This window comes from Leiobunum rupestre, chromosome 5 (assembly GCF_980474605.1).
Source record: "Leiobunum rupestre chromosome 5, qqLeiRupe1.1.hap1, whole genome shotgun sequence".
Lineage (NCBI taxonomy): Eukaryota > Metazoa > Arthropoda > Arachnida > Opiliones > Sclerosomatidae > Leiobunum > Leiobunum rupestre.
The window spans coordinates 40,293,476-40,312,448 of NC_143388.1; the positions used below are offsets into that span (position 1 = coordinate 40,293,476).

The window sequence follows — 18,973 nt, forward strand, 5'->3', positions numbered from 1 at the left end:
ATAGTTGATTTCGTTGCTGTTTTGTTGGTTTGTGTTTAAACTTTAAAGACCACTTAAGCCACGGTCACACTAGAGCTTAAAACCCAGTTTAGATCGGATTGAATGTCAGGTTTGACCGCCGAAGATAATTCTTTGCTTTTGTTATTGAAATTTCACCGCCAAAAATCATTTGTCCTTTTTCGTAAATGAAATTTCGCGGCTAAAAGTCATTTGACGTTTTTCGTAAATGAAATTTCGCCGTCAAAAATCATTTGTCGTTTTTCGCAAATGAAATTTCACCGCCAAAAATCATTTGTCGTTTTTCGCAAATGAAATTTCGCCGTCCAAAATCATTTGTCGCTTTTCGCAAATGAAATTTCACCGCCCAAAATAATTTGTCGTTTTTCGCAAATGAAATTTCGCCGTTCAAAATCATTTGTCGCTTTTCGCAAATGAAATTTAACCGCCGAAAATAATTTGTCGCTTTTCGCAAATGAAATTTCACCGCCCAAAATAATTTGTCGTTTTTCGCAAATGAAATTTCGCCGCCAAAAATCATTTGTCGTTTTTCGCCAATGAAATTTCGCCGCCAAAAATCATTTGTCGTTTTTCGCCAATGAAATTTCGCCGTCCAAAATCATTTGTCGCTTTTCGCAAATGAAATTTCACCGCCAAAAATAATTTGTCGTTTTTCGCAAATGAAATTTCGCCGCCAAAAATCATTTGTCGTTTTTCGCCAATGAAATTTCGCCGCCAAAAATCATTTGTCGCTTTTCGCAAATGAAATTTCACCGCCGAAAATAATTTGTCGTTTTTCACAAATGAAATTTCGCCGTTCAAAATCATTTGTCGCTTTTCGCAAATGAAATTTCACCGCCAAAAATCATTTTTCGTTTTTCACAAATGAAATTTCGCCGTCCAAAATCATTTGTCGCTTTTCGCAAATGAAATTTCACCGCCCAAAATAATTTGTCGTTTTTCACAAATGAAATTTCGCCGTCCAAAATCATTTGTCGCTTTTCGCAAATGAAATTTCACCGCCCAAAATAATTTGTCGTTTTTCGCCAATGAAATTTCGCCGCCAAAAATCATTTGTCGTTTTTCACAATTGAAATTTCGCAGTGAGCAATCGTCCAGTGCAAACCCAACTTTAGGCGGAAAAGGGTGTGGGGGGACGCACGGGTTCTGGCGAGCCATTTCTGCGGGTGTGATGGGCGGGCGAGCCTGCGATGGGCTTTTGTTTCGGCGCTGTCTAAATGGATGCGCCGGGGTTGCGCTCGGCTAGTTCTCAATGGTTAAATGGCCGCACGCGGGTCACTTTTTATTGGTAATCTATATCTTTAAATTGCTTGGTCACAGCTTTCTTACAAACGATTTCCCTCTTTGCTACAGACTTCCTCCGAGTGCCAGAGAAAGCGAAAAGAGAAAGGCAAAAAAAATTGGTGAAGGGAGGGGAAGGGGGGCGGTAAACAAGCTGGCCAAAGGAGATTTATACGTGTGGCGTCTTTAAAGCAAGTTGCGCGTCTATATATACAGGGTGTCCACTAAAAAACGATCCAGAGCTAATAATTGAAAAGCTAATTTACTAGGAATTTTATATTTTCAGATCGCATAGCACGCGCTAGATTATACAAAATTCAGTGACCTTGAACCATGTCCTCAAGGTCATTCAAAATCTATCTCGAGATCCCTTGGGCTAAGTGACTCGGTTCCAATTAGAAAGGTGTGCACCATCGCATTTTATGTCAAAGTGGCTCTTAACCAATGTAAATTGGCCAATAGGAAGCCAAGAAAATGAACACGAAAAAAAAGGACGTCATAAATACAAATGTCCAAAAGACCATGCTTAAGTGTTAATAACTTAGAAAGTACTTGTACCACGATATCGAAATTTTCAGGACAAATTCACTTCGCTAAGGTATCTTAGGTTTACCTTTAACCATGTCTTCAAGGTCATTTGAAATGTATATCAAAATCCGTTAGGTTTCGAAGGTTGGTTTAAACTCGAAAAGTGTGGGCCATCACTTAAATAAATTTTTATGTTGATAATTAGTAATTTAACATTTTTATGTATGACTTTCCTTGTTTCTGGTGTTTATTTTCTGGGCTTCCTATTGACCAACATACATCGGTTCAGAGCCACTTGGACATAAAAGGTGATGGTGCAAACCTTTCTAATTGGAACCGAGTCTCTAAGCCAAACGGTTCTTGAGATAGATTTTGAATGACCTTGAGGACATGGTTTTAAGTCACTGAGTTTTATATCATCTAAGGACCCCTTGGGCGTGCTATTTGCGAGGGGTAAGACACTCAAGAACTCAGGTGTACATTTGCTATTGGAACTCTTATGAACTCCCCTGAACTCTAGAAAACTCTCACGAACTCCCTCGTACTCTCAAGAACTCCCCTGAACTCTAGAAAACTCTCACGAACTCCCTCGTACTCTCAAGAACTCTCCTCGAACTCCCGCGAACTCTCAAGAAATCTCCTCGAACTCCCGCGAACTCTCAAGAACTCTCCTCGAACTCCCGCGAACTCTCAAGAACTCTCCTCGAACTCCCTCGAACTCTCCTCGAATTCTCCTCGAACTCAATCGAACTCCCTCGAACTCCCTCGAACTCCCTCGAACTCTCCTCGAACTCCCTCGAACTCCCTCGAACTCCCTCGAACTCCCTCGAACTCCCTCGAACTCCCTCGAACTCCCTCGAACTCTCCTCGAACTCCCTCGAACTCTCCTCGAACTCCCTCGAACTCTCCTCGAACTCTCCTCAAACTCCCTCGAACTCCCTCGAACTCCCTCGAACTCCCTCGAACTCTCCTCGAACTCCCTCGAACTCTCCCGAACTCTCGAGAACTCTCCCGAACTCCCGTGAACTCTCGTGAACTCTGCAGAGTTCGAACTCCCGGTGTCAGCACCGTAGCTAGGGCTGGGCGGCCGGGGCGGCCGCCCCGGGCGCCATGCGCGCGATAGGGTATAGGGGCAACAAAATTGGTCCATATTATTATATTAGGGGGCGCCAAAATTGCAGCTCGCCCCTGGCGCCATTTTCTCTAGCTACGGCCCAGCCCGGTGTACACAAAAATCATAAGTGTCTTACCCCTCGGCTATTTGATCTTAAAATATCAAATTCCTAGGAAAAATAGCTTTTCAATTATCAGCTCTGGATCGTTTTTAGTAGACACCCTGTGTATTTGTGCTCAGGGAGAATGGCAACGTTGAGAACGATCTGCGGGTAGTGTGGTATAGTGTTCTCCCAGCACGAGAGGGGGAGGCAAAGCATCACTGGCGTGTGCTTCAATCGCGTCGAAAGGAGAAGGTCTTACGGAACCAATGAGATACCTAGTCGATTGGATCCCCTCTAATTCAAGTTTCAACCTGAACGTGACTTTCGTTTTGTTGGGTTATGTTAACTTTTTAACGAAGCCCTATTCTTTAAAAAGTATTTAAATCATTATTTTTCATAATGGCGCCAAAATGTTACCTGGTCTTAAGTTTTTTTCATAAAACCAATGATTGGTTGAATCGATTAGTATTTCAACTTTTCAAGCCGGGTTTTCTTAGAAGCTTTTAGCGTGCAAAAATTTGCCGTTACTAGCATTTCAGTTTTCTTTAACAGTTGTATTTTGTGTGAAACTAGATCGGGACTTGCTTCTAGCGTCGAGCGATCTAATCCTACTAGATATCATAATTGGGAAAAACTTTGAGTGAATTTGTTCGGGCGATTTTTCCTCACACTTTTCCCACTCTACTCCCTAAAAAAATCTCCACGCGTAAGAGTGTAGTTTGCACTTTTTCGTCACTCGGCGAGTGAGCTCGCGGGAAAAGAGGGAAGGTAGTCAAGGTCAGCTCTTTCACTCTTATCGGTTTCGAAAACTATTAAAAGAAAGCGGGAATTTTGAATTTGAATTTAATTTAATGACTTTACTGGAGAGCGTGGTGCCATCTATTAGGGCAAAGGAGGCTAAAATATACGACCTTTTATGTAATTTTGGAGTGTGTGGTGCGAAGAACCCGCTGTCATAGGCACCAAATAAATATCTTTCTTATTTTGAAAAAAAAAATACTTTTTGGACTGAATTAAACTTTCCCACCTTAACTTTCAAGTTTCCCGCCAAGAATAAGAGTGAATTTGGTGACCTTGACTAATCTCACTCTTTGGGGAAGAGTGCACTCCGCGAGTGACGAAAAACGAGACTTTACTTTAGTTCCACTTTCACTCTTGAGGGAGAGTGAATCTCTAAAATTCACTAGCGATTTTGCCCATGTCTGCTAGATATTTTCACGCTCAAGCGAAATTTTCAAGCGATATGCCTGCTCACATTCTGCCAATGGGAAACTTGTTGTAAATTGTAATTTGTTGCGCATCTCGAGGTTTATCTTTAATATTTACTATTACAATGGAAGCCAGTGCGAAATTGACAAAGAAACAAAAGAAAATGAAAAACAAGAAAAAAGAAATCGAATAAGAGAGAAGCCAATTATATGGAATCTTAAATTAAAAGAGCATCGCGACCTTAATTGTTTACTTTTGTATTCAACACGTTAAATTGAAGAGGTCGCTGTGAACGCCACACGCCACAAATCCGCGGCTTCAGTGCGGAAAAAAAAAACAATAAAAAATAAATTTAACCACGATGCCCGTGTATCGGCTGAAAATAGTCCTTCTCCTTAAGGGGGAAGAATACAGTAAAAGCCTCTTTTTCGTTTAAGCTGAACGTTTCTGTTTCAACAATTACATAATTGAATTATATTTTTCTTATTAGGCTGAACCTTCCTCTAGTGCTTAAAAGAATTTTGATAATTCTAATATTATTAGTTAACGAGAAATAAGGTCCTAACTAAAGGGTAGTTTGGGCGCTTGCCCAACTTGTTTAGCTCCGGGGGTCCGAATTAAAACGTAATAACTTAATTATTTTAAAATTTAAAATTGTCAAAATTATTTTAAGCACTAAACCAGAGGATGTTCTACACTTAAATACTAATTTTATAAGTTAAAATACAAAATTAAAAGAGTTCAGCTTGAAATAGCGCGAAATTAGACTATGGCCACTCTATAGTCTTCCCCCTTAAAGGGAATATAACCGAAGGTACTTGGTGTGGAATACCAACGTTTGCAGCTCTAGCCGCTCTTGCCTTTGACTTTAGACATGTTTGGCACCACTGTCCAGGGTAATTTGAAAAATTGAAGGGGTCTTCCAGAAACATTGTTTTGCAGGTTATATTCCCCTTAAGAATAAATAAATGCATTCTTGACCACAATGAGCTTTTACGTATGTTCTTGATAGAAAAGCTTTTTCATAAGAAAGGACGTGAGCTTCGTGAAGATGTAGCGAAGCCATGTTGATCAGTACACATTTAACACGGAAGAAGATCCTTTCACAGGGGTAATGCCGTTAGAGGCCTTCCTAGTTTTTACGTAAAACATCGCTTAAAGGGAATATGAACTTAATTGAAAAATTGTCTTTTAAGACGCGCTACAGCTTATTTTTAACATACCTAGCGCCAATCACCTCCAGCTTCGGTTAAACTTGGCAGAAACGGAAATTTTTTTAATTCAACATACATCTGGAAGTTCTCCCTTCAATCGGGTCTCATAATATTGGTTATCATTTCAGGTGTTTCGGCATAAGATGGCGCCACCCGTAAAATGGAGAGAAAGAGAGAAAAACGGGAGGAAAAAATAGAGAAGAAAGCAGTTTTTTCAAGAAAACGCGCTTTACCGTAAAAGAGGGTCGAAAATAAAGGGGCGCCTACACCTATACCCCCGCGCGGTGCCTCGATTCGGGCCCCGGTCAGGGTGGAATGTTATTTATCTTTTTTATACCGTTGCTTTTTTGGGGCGTCAATCGTGCTAAGTGGACTCCACTCCAAACGCCTTTCTCAACTATATGCATTGTGTTTTTTTCTCCCGTAAATTTAAGGGCCTTTAGAAATGTAGAGATTTTTCGTCTTCCGTTTTCTCTTTATGGAACCCGACATTGTTGATGGACGTCACCTTGCACTCGCGTTCTCAGGATGTTATGGCCGCCGCCGTGGACGAGGGAAAAGTTTATGCCCTCCGTTTACCTTTCCGTGTTTGCTAAGGGTGGAATCGAGGGCTAGGTTATAGGTTTTTGCGCCTATCGAAACGACTCGAGTATAGAATGGGAATAGTTACGACCGAATTTATTCGATTTCTTTCGCCATTATTCATAAGAGCGTTTTCCGAATTCGTATGATTCGGGGGTCGAGGAAGGCTATATCGAAGGAAGGTTACTGTCGGTTTAAAATAAAAAGTACATTTCAGATTTTACAGCGAATTTCGAAACGTGTTCAGGTATGAATCCGTGCGCAAAAGCCGAAATTTTATAGTAATTTCGACTATAGTTCGTAAAAAATGTTTTGCTTCCTAAAATATTTTTGGTTGTTCGGTTACCAAATTAGCTTGACTAACCAAAAACTCCAACTACAATCAAATCGGCCTTTCTATATCGGTTTGCTTTTCCATAAAAACTTTTAGAGGTTAACTGTATTAGTGTAGGGAGGTGACGGCTCGCGTGGCATGAAGGCCTTGCTACCTCCCTCCTACGCATTGTAACCCGGCCACCTGTTTAAAGGCATTAAAAGTCGCTAGATGACTTGGGCTTAAGGTAGTGCCTTGGGTATTAGCCTAGCTGATTATTATTATTATAATTATTTTTATATAATAAGCTACGCTTTCTGAACTTGTTTTTATGTAGCTAATTCGTCACGAAATACGAAGAAGTTCAGTTCAGTTTATGCTTAAAAACAGGGTGCCTCGTTGAATTACTCTTATGTTCAAGGCTTTTCATCGATACGTCACCCGTGACGCATCAGTAACATCAAAACAAGAAGGCCTTTCTTTAAAGTAACATTGAACTGTAACAAATAGAAACAATTTTCTCTTTTAGGCTGGTTTACGATTTTCAAAAGAGCCAAAACGCCACAAAGGTGAGCGTCATGCTTAGTTTCCACTAGCGAGGGTAACGGAGCGTCACTCAACTTTGGCATGTACAAACGTTTTTAGGCCAGTAAAGAAAAATACGTTATTACACGAGCTAGTTGAAACTAATCATTCTGCTTAATTTCCACTAGCGCACTTACTTTGGATCGTACAAACGTTTTTACGCGCGTAAAGAAAAATACATTTATTCACGAGCTAAAGGAAACTAAGCTTAAACTTAAGCATTTTTTGTAACGACGCTCGTTTTTTCCTTTTTGGAAACCAGCACTTATTTCTGGCATTGTCTTAAGCCCAAGCAAGTACCTCATAAAATCTACTAACACTGTGTGGAAACTTGACTTAAACGTCCTATAAACCTCGCTAACTTTGGCGAAACACTATAATTCAGCCACAACAGATAAGCTACTTCTTAATATATCTTTTTTGGCTGAATAACTACCAGGTTACGTTGATGGCGCTAAATTACAGTAAAATCGCGTTTTCATCTTAAACGCCAAGCAACGAAGAGAGTGATTATAAAATAATTAATTTTACTTTCCGATTCAATGATTTCCCAATATTTCGCCGAAAGTCAGTTTTCATTATGGAAGACTTTTAATTTTCAATACACTTGTTTGGTGTCCAGCAAAAATTATTTGTCGAAGAAGATTCCTGGGACCTACACACAGCTTCGTTTCTTGTGAACTATGAAAAGCAGGTCGATAACTTTTTTAAGCTGCCAACGACGTATTATAGGCTTTTAAAACCATTCTTCGTAGAGTGTGTAAGTCTGTCGAAGGGATTTTCCTTCGATTCGATCCAATTTCTATAAACCTCCAATGATAACGAGTTAAGTCGCCCAGTAGTCAAAAAGAATTAAGCATAATTTACACTGATAGAAACATTATAAGTACTTCTCAATTTTAGTAATTAAGAGCGACACAAATATTTAATCATTTATTTAAGCAAAAACATTAAGTTTCATTTGATTGCTTGATAGGTTGTAGTCAAAATCCACTTAATGTAGTTTCATACTACACCTGAAAAGGAAAAGGTTGAGCCTATTATTTAGGAACGAAGTTAGCATTGGTTTCGTGGATTTTATTAAAAGCCATTTGACTTCGGGGAAAATAAAAATAAAATAAGCATTTTCAGCTCACAAAGAGCTCCCCTAACTGGATTTTCGTTTGCCATTTAAAAACACAAAAACTGCTTTAAGTAGACAAATTCCAAAAGGTAAATGGGTTTCTCGAGTTGGCCACTAGGGGACTCTATGTTAACTGAAAAGGCTATTTCACTGACCGTCGCAAAACGTGTGGCATTCTTCTTTACTTCCGAAGTTGTTGTCATTTTTGTTGCAACCTCCCCAGACAAATTCCACGCAAGTTTTGTTCTCGTAGTTGTAATGGAATCTAGGAATCGAGGCGTAACATAAACCGCTCACCACTGGCTGACGACATACCTCCTCTACAAAAATGGAACGTATTTTTACTGTTAAAGGAAATCCTTAATTTCAGGAAAAATAAACTATTGGTTATTTCAAAATTTCTCAATTGAAAATACCTGCATTGCTTTAAATAGCAACTCTTATTTTTTTTAAGATATCCTTCATTTCTATTCACAGAAATTCTCATTTTATCCTAACAGAAATTCTTTAAAATTCTCAAACGAAATACTTCATTTGTAGCAAAGGAAATGGTTTATTTATGTCAAAAAAAATCCTTTATTTCACTTAACATAACATAACATTATAACATAATCAGTGGTGTAGTCCTAAAACAAAAGAACCGGGGCGCTACCTTGGTACGGCTAACTTCGATTTTTCTCGTAATCGAAGTTGGCTGTACCGGCTGATATATATGTACGTCCAACTTCGATTTTTAGCGTGATCGAAGCTGGCCGTACCTAGGTAACGATTTGAAATTATTATGGTATTTTCCTACGGGCAAAATTTATAATAAATTCACACAACCTTTATTCGAGAAAAACTATTTACGAAATAGAAGCAAGGCGTGCCCTGGCAAGTTGAAAAAAAAAGAGGCATGGCCCCCCCCCCTGGCCCGACTACACCACTGAACATGACCCCCATTTATCGCAGCAGGAACAGTTTATTTTCTCCAGAGAAATCGAAAGATGAAATCAAAATTTTCTTGATAGGAAGAATACTATAAACGCCGCTTTCAAGTGCAAGCAGACCATCTTTGATTTAATATTGAAATCCAAAATATATTTCCTCACATAGGTCAGACATTACTCTAGTGTTTAAAATAATTTAGGCGATTTCTATATGGTTGATTAGATAAAGGCATTACCAAAGGAAGGTTTTGCATCAATCCAACTCAGTGAGCGTATATTTAAAAATAAAAAAACATTTCCAGTGGAACTAAACAGGATGTCCTAATTGCTCTAACCAGGCGTTTTTCTAAAAAAAAAAACATTTTAGAAAGAGTTTTGATATTTGTAGGGTATATGTATTTAGTTGGGAACGTTTTAAATCCTAAAATTCGGAAAATATTTAAAATATTTATAGGTTTTGAAAAAAACAAATTTGACCGGTAGGTTATGGGAAAAAATTGTCAATCAGAAAGCTGTATAGAATACTAGAAATCGTTGAAATAAAGTTTGTTCAACCGAAAAATAAAAATTTGTCACTTAGAACTTTATGAGGTATTGAAAAAACCAGTTCACCGTAGGAGGCAACAGGGTATCAAGGTATCACATGTTAATTTAGTTTATTCAATTAATGAGATAAAGTTAAAATGGTCTAACTTTAACCTACTAGATTTACAAAACATGTTGCTTACAGCCTTAGTTATTTCTGCCAAGGTTAATCTTCGATTTAAACAACCAAAAATAATTTGAAATTAGAGATAAAGTTCGATTATACCTTCGTTGGCTTCGATACATGTTTCAGCACGATGTATTACTATATCTCGAAATGAACGCTGGATCATTTCGGGAGTTACTAAATTGAAGGCATCCATAATACGTCGACGTAAATCTTTGAGGCTCGTAACAATCGTCGCATACGACGCATACACATGGGCTTTTTTGAAGCCCCACAGGAAAAAGTTCATCGGTGTGAGGTCCTTGGAGGCCAATGAACTGGACCATTCCTTCCAATCCATCTTTGATGGAACTGAGCATTAAGAATTTAAGATGCTCCACAACAGCTCGTGTTTGATGTGGGGGCACACCGTCATGTTGGAACCAAAGACGTCTATAGTTGACCAAAGGAATGTCTTCCAAAGCGTCCGCAGCTTCGTTCTGCAACAGAGCTAAGTAGATCTGCCCATTTCGACGATTTGGCAGAAAAGAAGGCTCAATGACTCGATCCTCGACCAGACCCGCCCAAAAATTCAACCAAATTTTCAGTTGGTTGTGGTGAGGAAATCCCCAGTGAGGATTCACATCACTCCACATGTGCATACTTTGGTGGTCAAATCCTTTGAAAACAAACACTCATTGGTCACTATTGAAATGTTTCTTATCCAGTTACAAAAGTCAAATCTACTATCCATATCTCGGTCCTGATATAGTGTCGTTCGATATGGATGGAAGTTATGTCTTTGAAGGGGCCCCCAGACCTGGCTCCTTGACAAACCTAGGTCTGCTAGGACATCGTCTTCCTTTTTGATGTTTTGGCGACCAGCTACTGGAACAAAAAGAATGACATTTCCACGGTCTATGACTGCCATTTGTGTTAGGGTAGTGTATACTAAATAACTGACACACTCTACGGTCGTTTTGATTGGCTTCACCAAAAATAATACGGAATAAGGCATTGTTTCAAAAACTTGCGAGATTGATTTGTAGTTTGGAAAACGTTGAATTAAATACTTAATCGAAAATTGAGCTTTGTTCAAATTAAACAAAAGAAACATGTTTTGTAAAACTAGCAGTAGGCTGAAGTTAGACCAGCTAAACTTTATCTCACTAATTGAATAAACAAAATTAACTTGTGATATCTTGATATAAGTAGTCTTAAAAAACAATTTAAGCTTCCGTAAAACCCTGTTGCCTCCTACGACGAACTTGTTTTTTTCATGACCTCATAGCTAAGCGACAAATTAGTCTTTTTCAAATCGAACAAACTTTATTGGTACGCTTTCAAGTATGCTCTACAGCTTTCTCATTGACATTATTTTCCATCATCTACCAATCGAAAAACCATTTTCAAAACCATGAAATATTTTAAATTTTTTTGAAATTTAGGATTTGAAACATTCCCAACTAATGAAGTATACCTTAAAATTTTAATATTCTGACTAAAATGGTTTTTGAGCAAAACGCCACGTTAGAGCAATTTGGGACAAGCTTTATAACGTGCTAGTGCAGTATTGACAAAAACCGATAAATGTAACGGAGAGCTTGGAACCGGCTCATTTTTCATTTCCATGTAACTCAGATGCCACCATCTATTGACCGAAATTGAAAGTAATTAAAATGACAACTTTCACAAGTACCAAATTTTCCAAATTTCTAACTAGACATTTCGAAAAAATTAAATTCAATTATTAATTAACGTTTAAAGTTACTTTATTTATAATAATTAAAAAAATTAAGATGAATTAAAAATAACAAATATGCTATACATAGGGGACTATACAGTATGTTTCAGAGAAGTCTGGAACAAATTTTCAGGCCGTGTTTTTTGGGTAAGAAACGTTTTTCTAAATTGAACCGTATCCGAGTAATTGGCTGTCAAAACGTCGAAAAACGCGCAAATGTGCAGATTCTATTACTCCTTGGACCCAATTGTTTCCTTTTACTAAGCATTTGATTTCTCCTCTTTATAGATAAGAAACAAAACTGGTATCAAAAGTGCATTATTAAAATTAAAGAAGTGAACTACGTGTAGAAATACGTTTGAACAATAACAAGGTGTTTCTAAGCCTATTAAAAAAGATAATTATTGAATTTCGTTTGTTATTCTTATATGGCCATAAGTAAGAACACCTTAAGAGGCATTTTGGAACGTATCTAGCTCATCTCCATGTTTTCCCCCGAGTGCTACTACACTGAATGTAGTTGTAGTTGGCTTGTGTAATTATGTATTTAATGGTCTCGTTAAATAGCCACCCACAAAAATGTTTTTAATCTACAGGTTTGTCCTACAACACATGTTCTAATAGTTTTTTTGGACGGGTACTAAGCTCAAATTTGCCATAAATTGAGGGGCCTCAACAATGAAATTCACATTTCGTATCGTAAACCTGCTATAATATGGCGTACTTCACGAATATAGAATATTCCGATATGCATCTTATGTATGGACTGATTGGACTCACACAGGGAAATGAGGTGGAAGCGCGGCGCTTGTATCAGGAGCACTCTCCTCAAAGATAGCTTCCAAATCGCCAAATGTTCACGGCGGTGGACAGACGCTTAGGAGAAACTGGGAAAATACAACCCACGGGACCTGCTACTGCAGAAGGAGACGTTCCAGAAGACGTGGAGAAACAAGAAATAAGTATCTTCGAGGATAATCCTACGACCAGTACGAGACAAGTAGGACGTCAATTGCGAGTCGACTATGTACTTGTCTGGCGTACCACCCATTCCAATTACAAAAGGTTCAATCTTTAAATGCAGCTGATTACCCAAGACGAGTTGAATTTCGTCAGTGGTTTCAGGAGCAGACTAAAGACTTCATTTGGTTAAGTACGCTCTTAGTTTCTGACTAGGCTCATTTTTCCCGTGACGGAATCTTCGATTTACATAATCCTCATGAGTGGCAGCAAGAAAATCCGCACGCGACTACCGTTAGGTCACATCAAGTGCAGTTTAGTCCTTGGCGACCATTTAATTGGACCTTATTTTGTACCACCAAGACTAACTGGTGAGTCGGACTCCACCTTTCTACAAGACACTTTACCAGAGCTACTTGAAGACGTAAGTCAATAAATGTGGTTTATGCACGACGGATCACCTTCTAATTTTAGCCTTCGGGTTACAGCTCATCTTAATGCCGATTTTCCTCAGAGGTAGATGGGTCGAGGCGGAACTGTTGCAATGCCAGCCAGACCTCCTGATTTGAACCCATGCGATTTCTATCTTTGGGGCCATAACAAGGACGTGGTATACAAGACTGAAGTTCGAGACGTTTTAAACCTTTGCCAACGCATAACTGACGCCTGCGACCCAATCCGAAACACGCCAGAAATCTTTCGTCGTGTTCAAGAATCTTCCCTATGGCGCGTCCAAGCTTGCCAATGGGGGCCATTCCGAACAACTTTTGTAAATACAATGATCAATGTAATGTTTTTAGGTTACAGTATATGTAACCTCTGAGAAACCATAAAACCAAGAAATTAATTTTTACTGTCTCTTGGTAATTAAAATCACTTCGTCATTATTTTAAATCGTAACGATAGCATACTTCTAGATGCGAACGCTTTATAAGCTTTTGCTAGTAGATATTTTTACTCACTCAACTCATAAGACGTTTTTACTCCTTGTAACTCAAAGAACACGAATTTATAGCTCTACCCATACCCAACTTTTAGTTCTAGGGACATCTTGAAAAATTGGTACACAAGACTGAAGTCTGCAACATTGACGGCCTACGACATAACATTATTAATCGCTGTGAAACTATTCGCCACCGAAACGGGTCTAGATGACGCAACGGTGCCGAGCCGTATAAGGGGTCTGATTAGGTCAAGCGTCTCCTTTAGATTCTAACTTGCTAGCTACCACAGTGCATTAAATTTGACATCCAACGAGTAGTTCCGACCGCCACCATTAGGGAGCGCAACCATATTTTTTGGTCACTAATTCGTATTACGCCTCGAATCTTCGAACGGGTTCAAGAATGATTTGCGTATGCCCCAGGTGATAATTTTGTAAATTTTTTGTAATTCAGTGAAATCTGTACTTATGGCATTTGAAGAAAAAAAAACAAATTCAATAAGTAACTTTCTTTCAATTTCAGTACTTGGAATGGTTATCCTTCCGTATCACGTAAGGTAAGATCACTCTGAAAGCTTTCCTTTTTCACAAGTGGGTATAAAGGAAAAACGTCACCCGCGTGTGTTTCAATCGCGTCAAAAGACGTCAATTTTAGGAAACCAATGAGATACAGTACAGATTTAATTGATTTTTAAGGGGAGGAGCATAAGGGCAGACTGTGAGGTGGATCAGGAGAAACTCCAATAGTCTTAAGGTAGTCATTCTCTCTAAGTATAAATCAATTCGTTCTTAGTTGTATATCTACTATATTTTTAACCACCTAACCCAGGAATCCATACCTCTACTAGGAATGCTTATCCTGTCGTATCGCGTATGTTAAGGTCACTCTGACGGCTTTGGTCCCGCCTACGAGAGAAAAATCCCCTTTGCACGAGCTCCCCTATTACGTAGTTGTTTGTTAAGTTAACATAGTGATGTCCAAAAAACCGTCAGCCACATCGAGACGAAAATCTGCCGCGATAAGCATTCCAAGTAGAGGTATGGATTTCTGATTAATATTATGAATTATTAGTATATAAAAAGTATATATAAAAATAAATACATAAAGAGAATATTTATAGAAATTAATTTTATTTTTTTCCGGAAAATATTCCGTATTTTTCCGTAAAAATAAAAAGGTTTTCATTCCATGATTAGCCTAATATGGTTCACAAATTTAAATTTCGCGGCATTTTCATTTTGTCGAATCCCAAAGTAAAACTAAACCTCTAGACTAGTCTAGAATAAAAACCCTTAAGAAGTAATATTTTATTCTTCCGAATTTAATTTTTCCGGAAAATTAACAACTTTCATTATAATAAAAGTTTGCAAGAGATGCCGCTCTAGACCTAAAATCAAAATGGGGCCCGAAATGTTGCGGCGGGCCGGATCACAGATTTTTCCTTGCGAAAATTGGTTCTTGTTTTTGAGACACGAAAGTGGATATTTACCTTTAACTGGAAGAACTGCCTCTGTTGTTGCTTCTTCGGAGGGTTTCGTCGTTGACAGATTTTCGAGCGTGATCAGTGGACCAATTCTCCATTCCACTTTCTTGAAGTTGTATTGCTCTAAAAGATGTAAACTATTTTTAATGGCAGAAATACGTAAACCAATGACGTATTCACTTTGTAAACCTGCTTTTATAATTAATTATAATTAAATAATTTTATTATAAATCATTGTTAAGTGAAATATCCAAACTAAATTTTACGCAAATAAAAGAATGTTTATTTTGGCTTGCCCTTGCTTGTAAATTTTCAAATTCAACATTTCAGTACTTAATAACACTAAAATACTATGTGGTTAGAAATTTATAAACCGGTTCATTATAGTAAAAATATAAATATTTTATTTAAGTCATTTCATTATAGTAAAAATATAAATATTTTATTTAAAAATCATTTCATTGTAGTAAAAATATAAATATTTTATTTAAAACACATTTCATTAAAGCAAAAATATAAATATTTTATTTAAAAAATATTTCATTATAGTAAAATATAAATATTTTATTTAAAAAATATTTCATTATACTAAAAATATAATTATTTTATTTAAAAAATATTTCATTTTAGTAAAATAATAAATATTTCATTTTAGTAAAAATATAAATATTTCATTTTAGTAAAATATAAATATTTCATTTTAGTAAAATATAAATATTTCATTTTAGTAAAATAATAAATATTTAATTTTAGTAAAAATATAAATATTTCATTTTAGTAAAATATAAATATTTCATTTTAGTAAAATATAAATATTTCATTTTAGTAAAAATATAAATATTTCATTTTAGTAAAATATAAATATTTCATATTAATAAATATATAAATATTACGTTTTAGTAAAAAATATATGATATTTCATTTTAGTAAAAATAAAAATATTTCATTTTAGTAAAAATATAAATATTTCATTTTAGTAAAAATATAAATATTTCATTCTAGTAAAAATATAAATATTTCATTTTAGTAAAATATAAATATTTCATATTAATAAATATATAAATATTACGTTTTAGTAAAAAATATATGATATTTCATTTTTGTAAAAAAATAAGTATTTCATTTCAGCAAAAATAAAAATATTTCATTTTAGTAAAAATATAAATATTTCATTATAGTAAAAATAACAATATTTCATAATAAAAATATCAATATTTCATTTTAGTAAAAATATAAGTATTTCATTATAGTAAAAGTATAAATATTTCGTTTTAGTAAAATATAAATATTTCATTCTAGTAAAATATAAATATTTCATATTAATAAATATATAAATATTACGTTTTAGTAAAAAATATATGATATTTCATTTTAGTAAAAATATAAGTATTTCATTTTAGCAAAAATAAAAATATTTCATTTTAGTAAAAATATAAATATTTCATTTTAGTAAAAATATAAATATTTCATTCTAGCAAAAATAACAATATTTCATAATAAAAATATCAATATTTCATTTTAGTAAAAATATAAGTATTTCATTATAGTAAAAATATAAGTATTTCATTATAGTAAAAATATAAGTATTTCATTATAGTAAAAATATAAATATTTTATTTAAAAAATATTTCATTTTAGTAAAAGTATAAATATTTCATTATAGTAAAATATAAATATTTTATTTAAAAAATATTTCATTATAGTAAAAATATAAATATTTTATTTAAAAAATATTTCATTTTAGTAAAATAATAAATATTTCATTTTAGTAAAAATATAAATATTTCATTTTAGTAAAATATAAATATTTCATTTTAGTAAAATAATAAATATTTCATTTTAGTAAAAATGTAAATATTTCATTTTAGTAAAAGTATAAATATTTCATTATAGTAAAATATAAATATTTTATTTAAAAAATATTTCATTATAGTAAAAATATAAATATTTTATTTAAAAAATATTTCATTTTAGTAAAATAATAAATATTTCATTTTAGTAAAAATATAAATATTTCATTTTAGTAAAATATAAATATTTCATTTTAGTAAAAATATAAATATTTCATTCTAGTAAAAATAACAATATTTCATAATAAAAATATCAATATTTCATTTTAGTAAAAATATAAGTATTTCATTATAGTAAAAGTATAAATATTTCATTATAGTAAAATATAAATATTTTATTTAAAAAATATTTAATTATAGTAAAAATATAAATATTTTAGTTAAAAAATATTTCATTTTAGTAAAAGTATAAATATTTCATTTTAGTAAAAGTAAAATAATTTATTTTAGTAAAATAATAAATATTTTATTTTTTAAATATTTCATTAAAGTAAAAATATAAGATATTACATTTTAATAAAAATATATTTTAAAAGAATGACTATTTGATTTTTAAAATATAAATATTTATTTTTAAAAAGTATGACTATTTAATTTTTAAAATAAAAATATTTATTTTTCAAAAGTATGATTTTCAAAAATTTTAAATAAAAATTTTAATTTTGCAAAGTGAGAGTATTAACATTTTTAAATATAAATAATTTTAAAAATTAATATATTAAATTTTTAACTATTTCATTTAAAAAATTATATATATTTCAATTTTAAAAGTACAGCTATTTCTTTTTTAAATATAGCTATTTCATTTTAATAAAAATATATTTTAAAAGTATGACTATTTAATTTTTGAAATAGTAATATTTATTTTTCAAAAGTATGACTTTTAAAATTTTTAAATAAAAATTTTAATTTTGCAAAAAATTATATCTATTTCAATTTTAAAAGTACAGCTATTTCTTTTTTAAATATAGCTATTTCATTTTAATAAAAATATATTTTAAAAGTATGACTATTTAATTTTTGAAATAGTAATATTTATTTTTCAAAAGTATGACTTTTAAAATTTTTAAATAAAAATTTTAATTTTGCAAAAAATTATATCTATTTCAATTTTAAAAGTACAGCTATTTTTTTTTAATTATAGCTATTTCATTTTTTAAAAGTATAGCTATTTCATTTTTAAAATTATAGCTATTTCATTTTTGAAAATATAGATATTTCATTTTTAAAAGTATAGATATTTCATTTTTAAAAGTATAGATATTTCATTTTTAAAAGTATAGCTATTTCATTTTTAAAAGTATAGCTATTTCATTTTTAAAAGTATAACTATTTCATTTTTAAAAGTATAACTATTTCATTTTTAAAAGTATAGCTATTTCATTTTTAAAAGTATAACTATTTCATTTTTTAAAAGTATAGCTATTTCATTTTTAAAAGTATAGCTATTCCATTCTTAAAAGTTTAGCTATTTCATTTCAGTAAAAAAGATTTAAAATAATTTCTTCTTACCGTACAAAGGAAACAAAGCAAATAGGAACAATCCAGTGCAACACAGAGAACGCGCGATCATTTTAACAAAGCGGTTCAAAGTGGTGTGAACGCGACAATGCGAATTTGGACAGCACTTCCGACTGAAAGGAGTTTGAGGAAAAAAGGAGGTAAAAAAAGACGATGAATTTAGCTTTCGATGTCTATCGAAACCAGTTCGGGGCGAACAGATAAAAATCTCCTTATTCTTTCCGCCAAAACAATATTCGTTTGCAATTTTGAAGGGAGTGCCACCACGTCACTCCACGAACGACCAATGAACACTTTCCGAAAGAAGCTTATTACGAATTCTTGAAAAAATTAAGAAAAAAGTTACCGGGGATAATGATAATTGCCGAAGTATTTTCCCAAAAAATTTATTTAAAAAATGTCAAGGTTGTCAACGCGAAAGTATTTTCTCGTTGCGGCAAGTGTGAGAAACAGAACCGCGATAAAAGGATAAAAGTGAGAGATGATGAGATGTCTGGCTTTTTACATTGCGATCTTAATAAGGCTCAGAAGAGCAATCACGTATCTCACTGATGCCGGTTTACTTTCAAATAGTAAAATATATACCTATACCATGGTTAAGTTGAATCTCCGATGTATGTATAATAGATCCAATTATATCTGTCAACTTGGTGACACATACTACACTTTGATCTTAGCCAAACTATGAAGAATCTTAATTATAAAATTAAAATATATATATACACTTTATATTTTATAAAAACTACACGGGTAAGAAAGGTATTTCAATTGATGTACCGCT

General features: G+C 33.8%; 1 protein-coding gene across 1 annotated transcript; it reads right to left on the reverse strand.

Annotated features, from left to right (window-relative positions):
- Positions 1-7,911: 7,911 nt before the first annotated feature.
- LOC149944454 (uncharacterized) lies at positions 7,912-18,293 on the reverse strand. The gene is made up of 4 exons (XM_090175785.1): positions 18,184-18,293; positions 14,828-14,944; positions 8,226-8,390; positions 7,912-7,963 (listed from the first exon to the last, which is right to left on the reverse strand). Exons 1-4 carry the CDS (start codon positions 18,242-18,244, stop codon positions 7,953-7,955), a joined length of 354 nt encoding a protein of 117 aa, XP_090031911.1. The 5' UTR covers positions 18,245-18,293; the 3' UTR covers positions 7,912-7,952.
- Between the last annotated feature and the right edge of the window lie 680 nt (positions 18,294-18,973).

Excerpts from the sequence above, each read along its gene's own strand:
- LOC149944454 (XM_090175785.1), bottom strand. The coding sequence starts at position 18,244 with ATGATCGCGCGTTCTCTGTGTTGCACTGGATTGTTCCTATTTGCTTTG. Across the intron at positions 14,945-18,183 it reads TGCTTTGTTTCCTTTGTACG|AGCAATACAACTTCAAGAAA; the intron begins GTAAGAAGAAAT and ends TACATCTTTTAG. Across the intron at positions 8,391-14,827 it reads GGCAGTTCTTCCAGTTAAAG|AGGAGGTATGTCGTCAGCCA; the intron begins GTAAATATCCAC and ends CCATTTTTGTAG.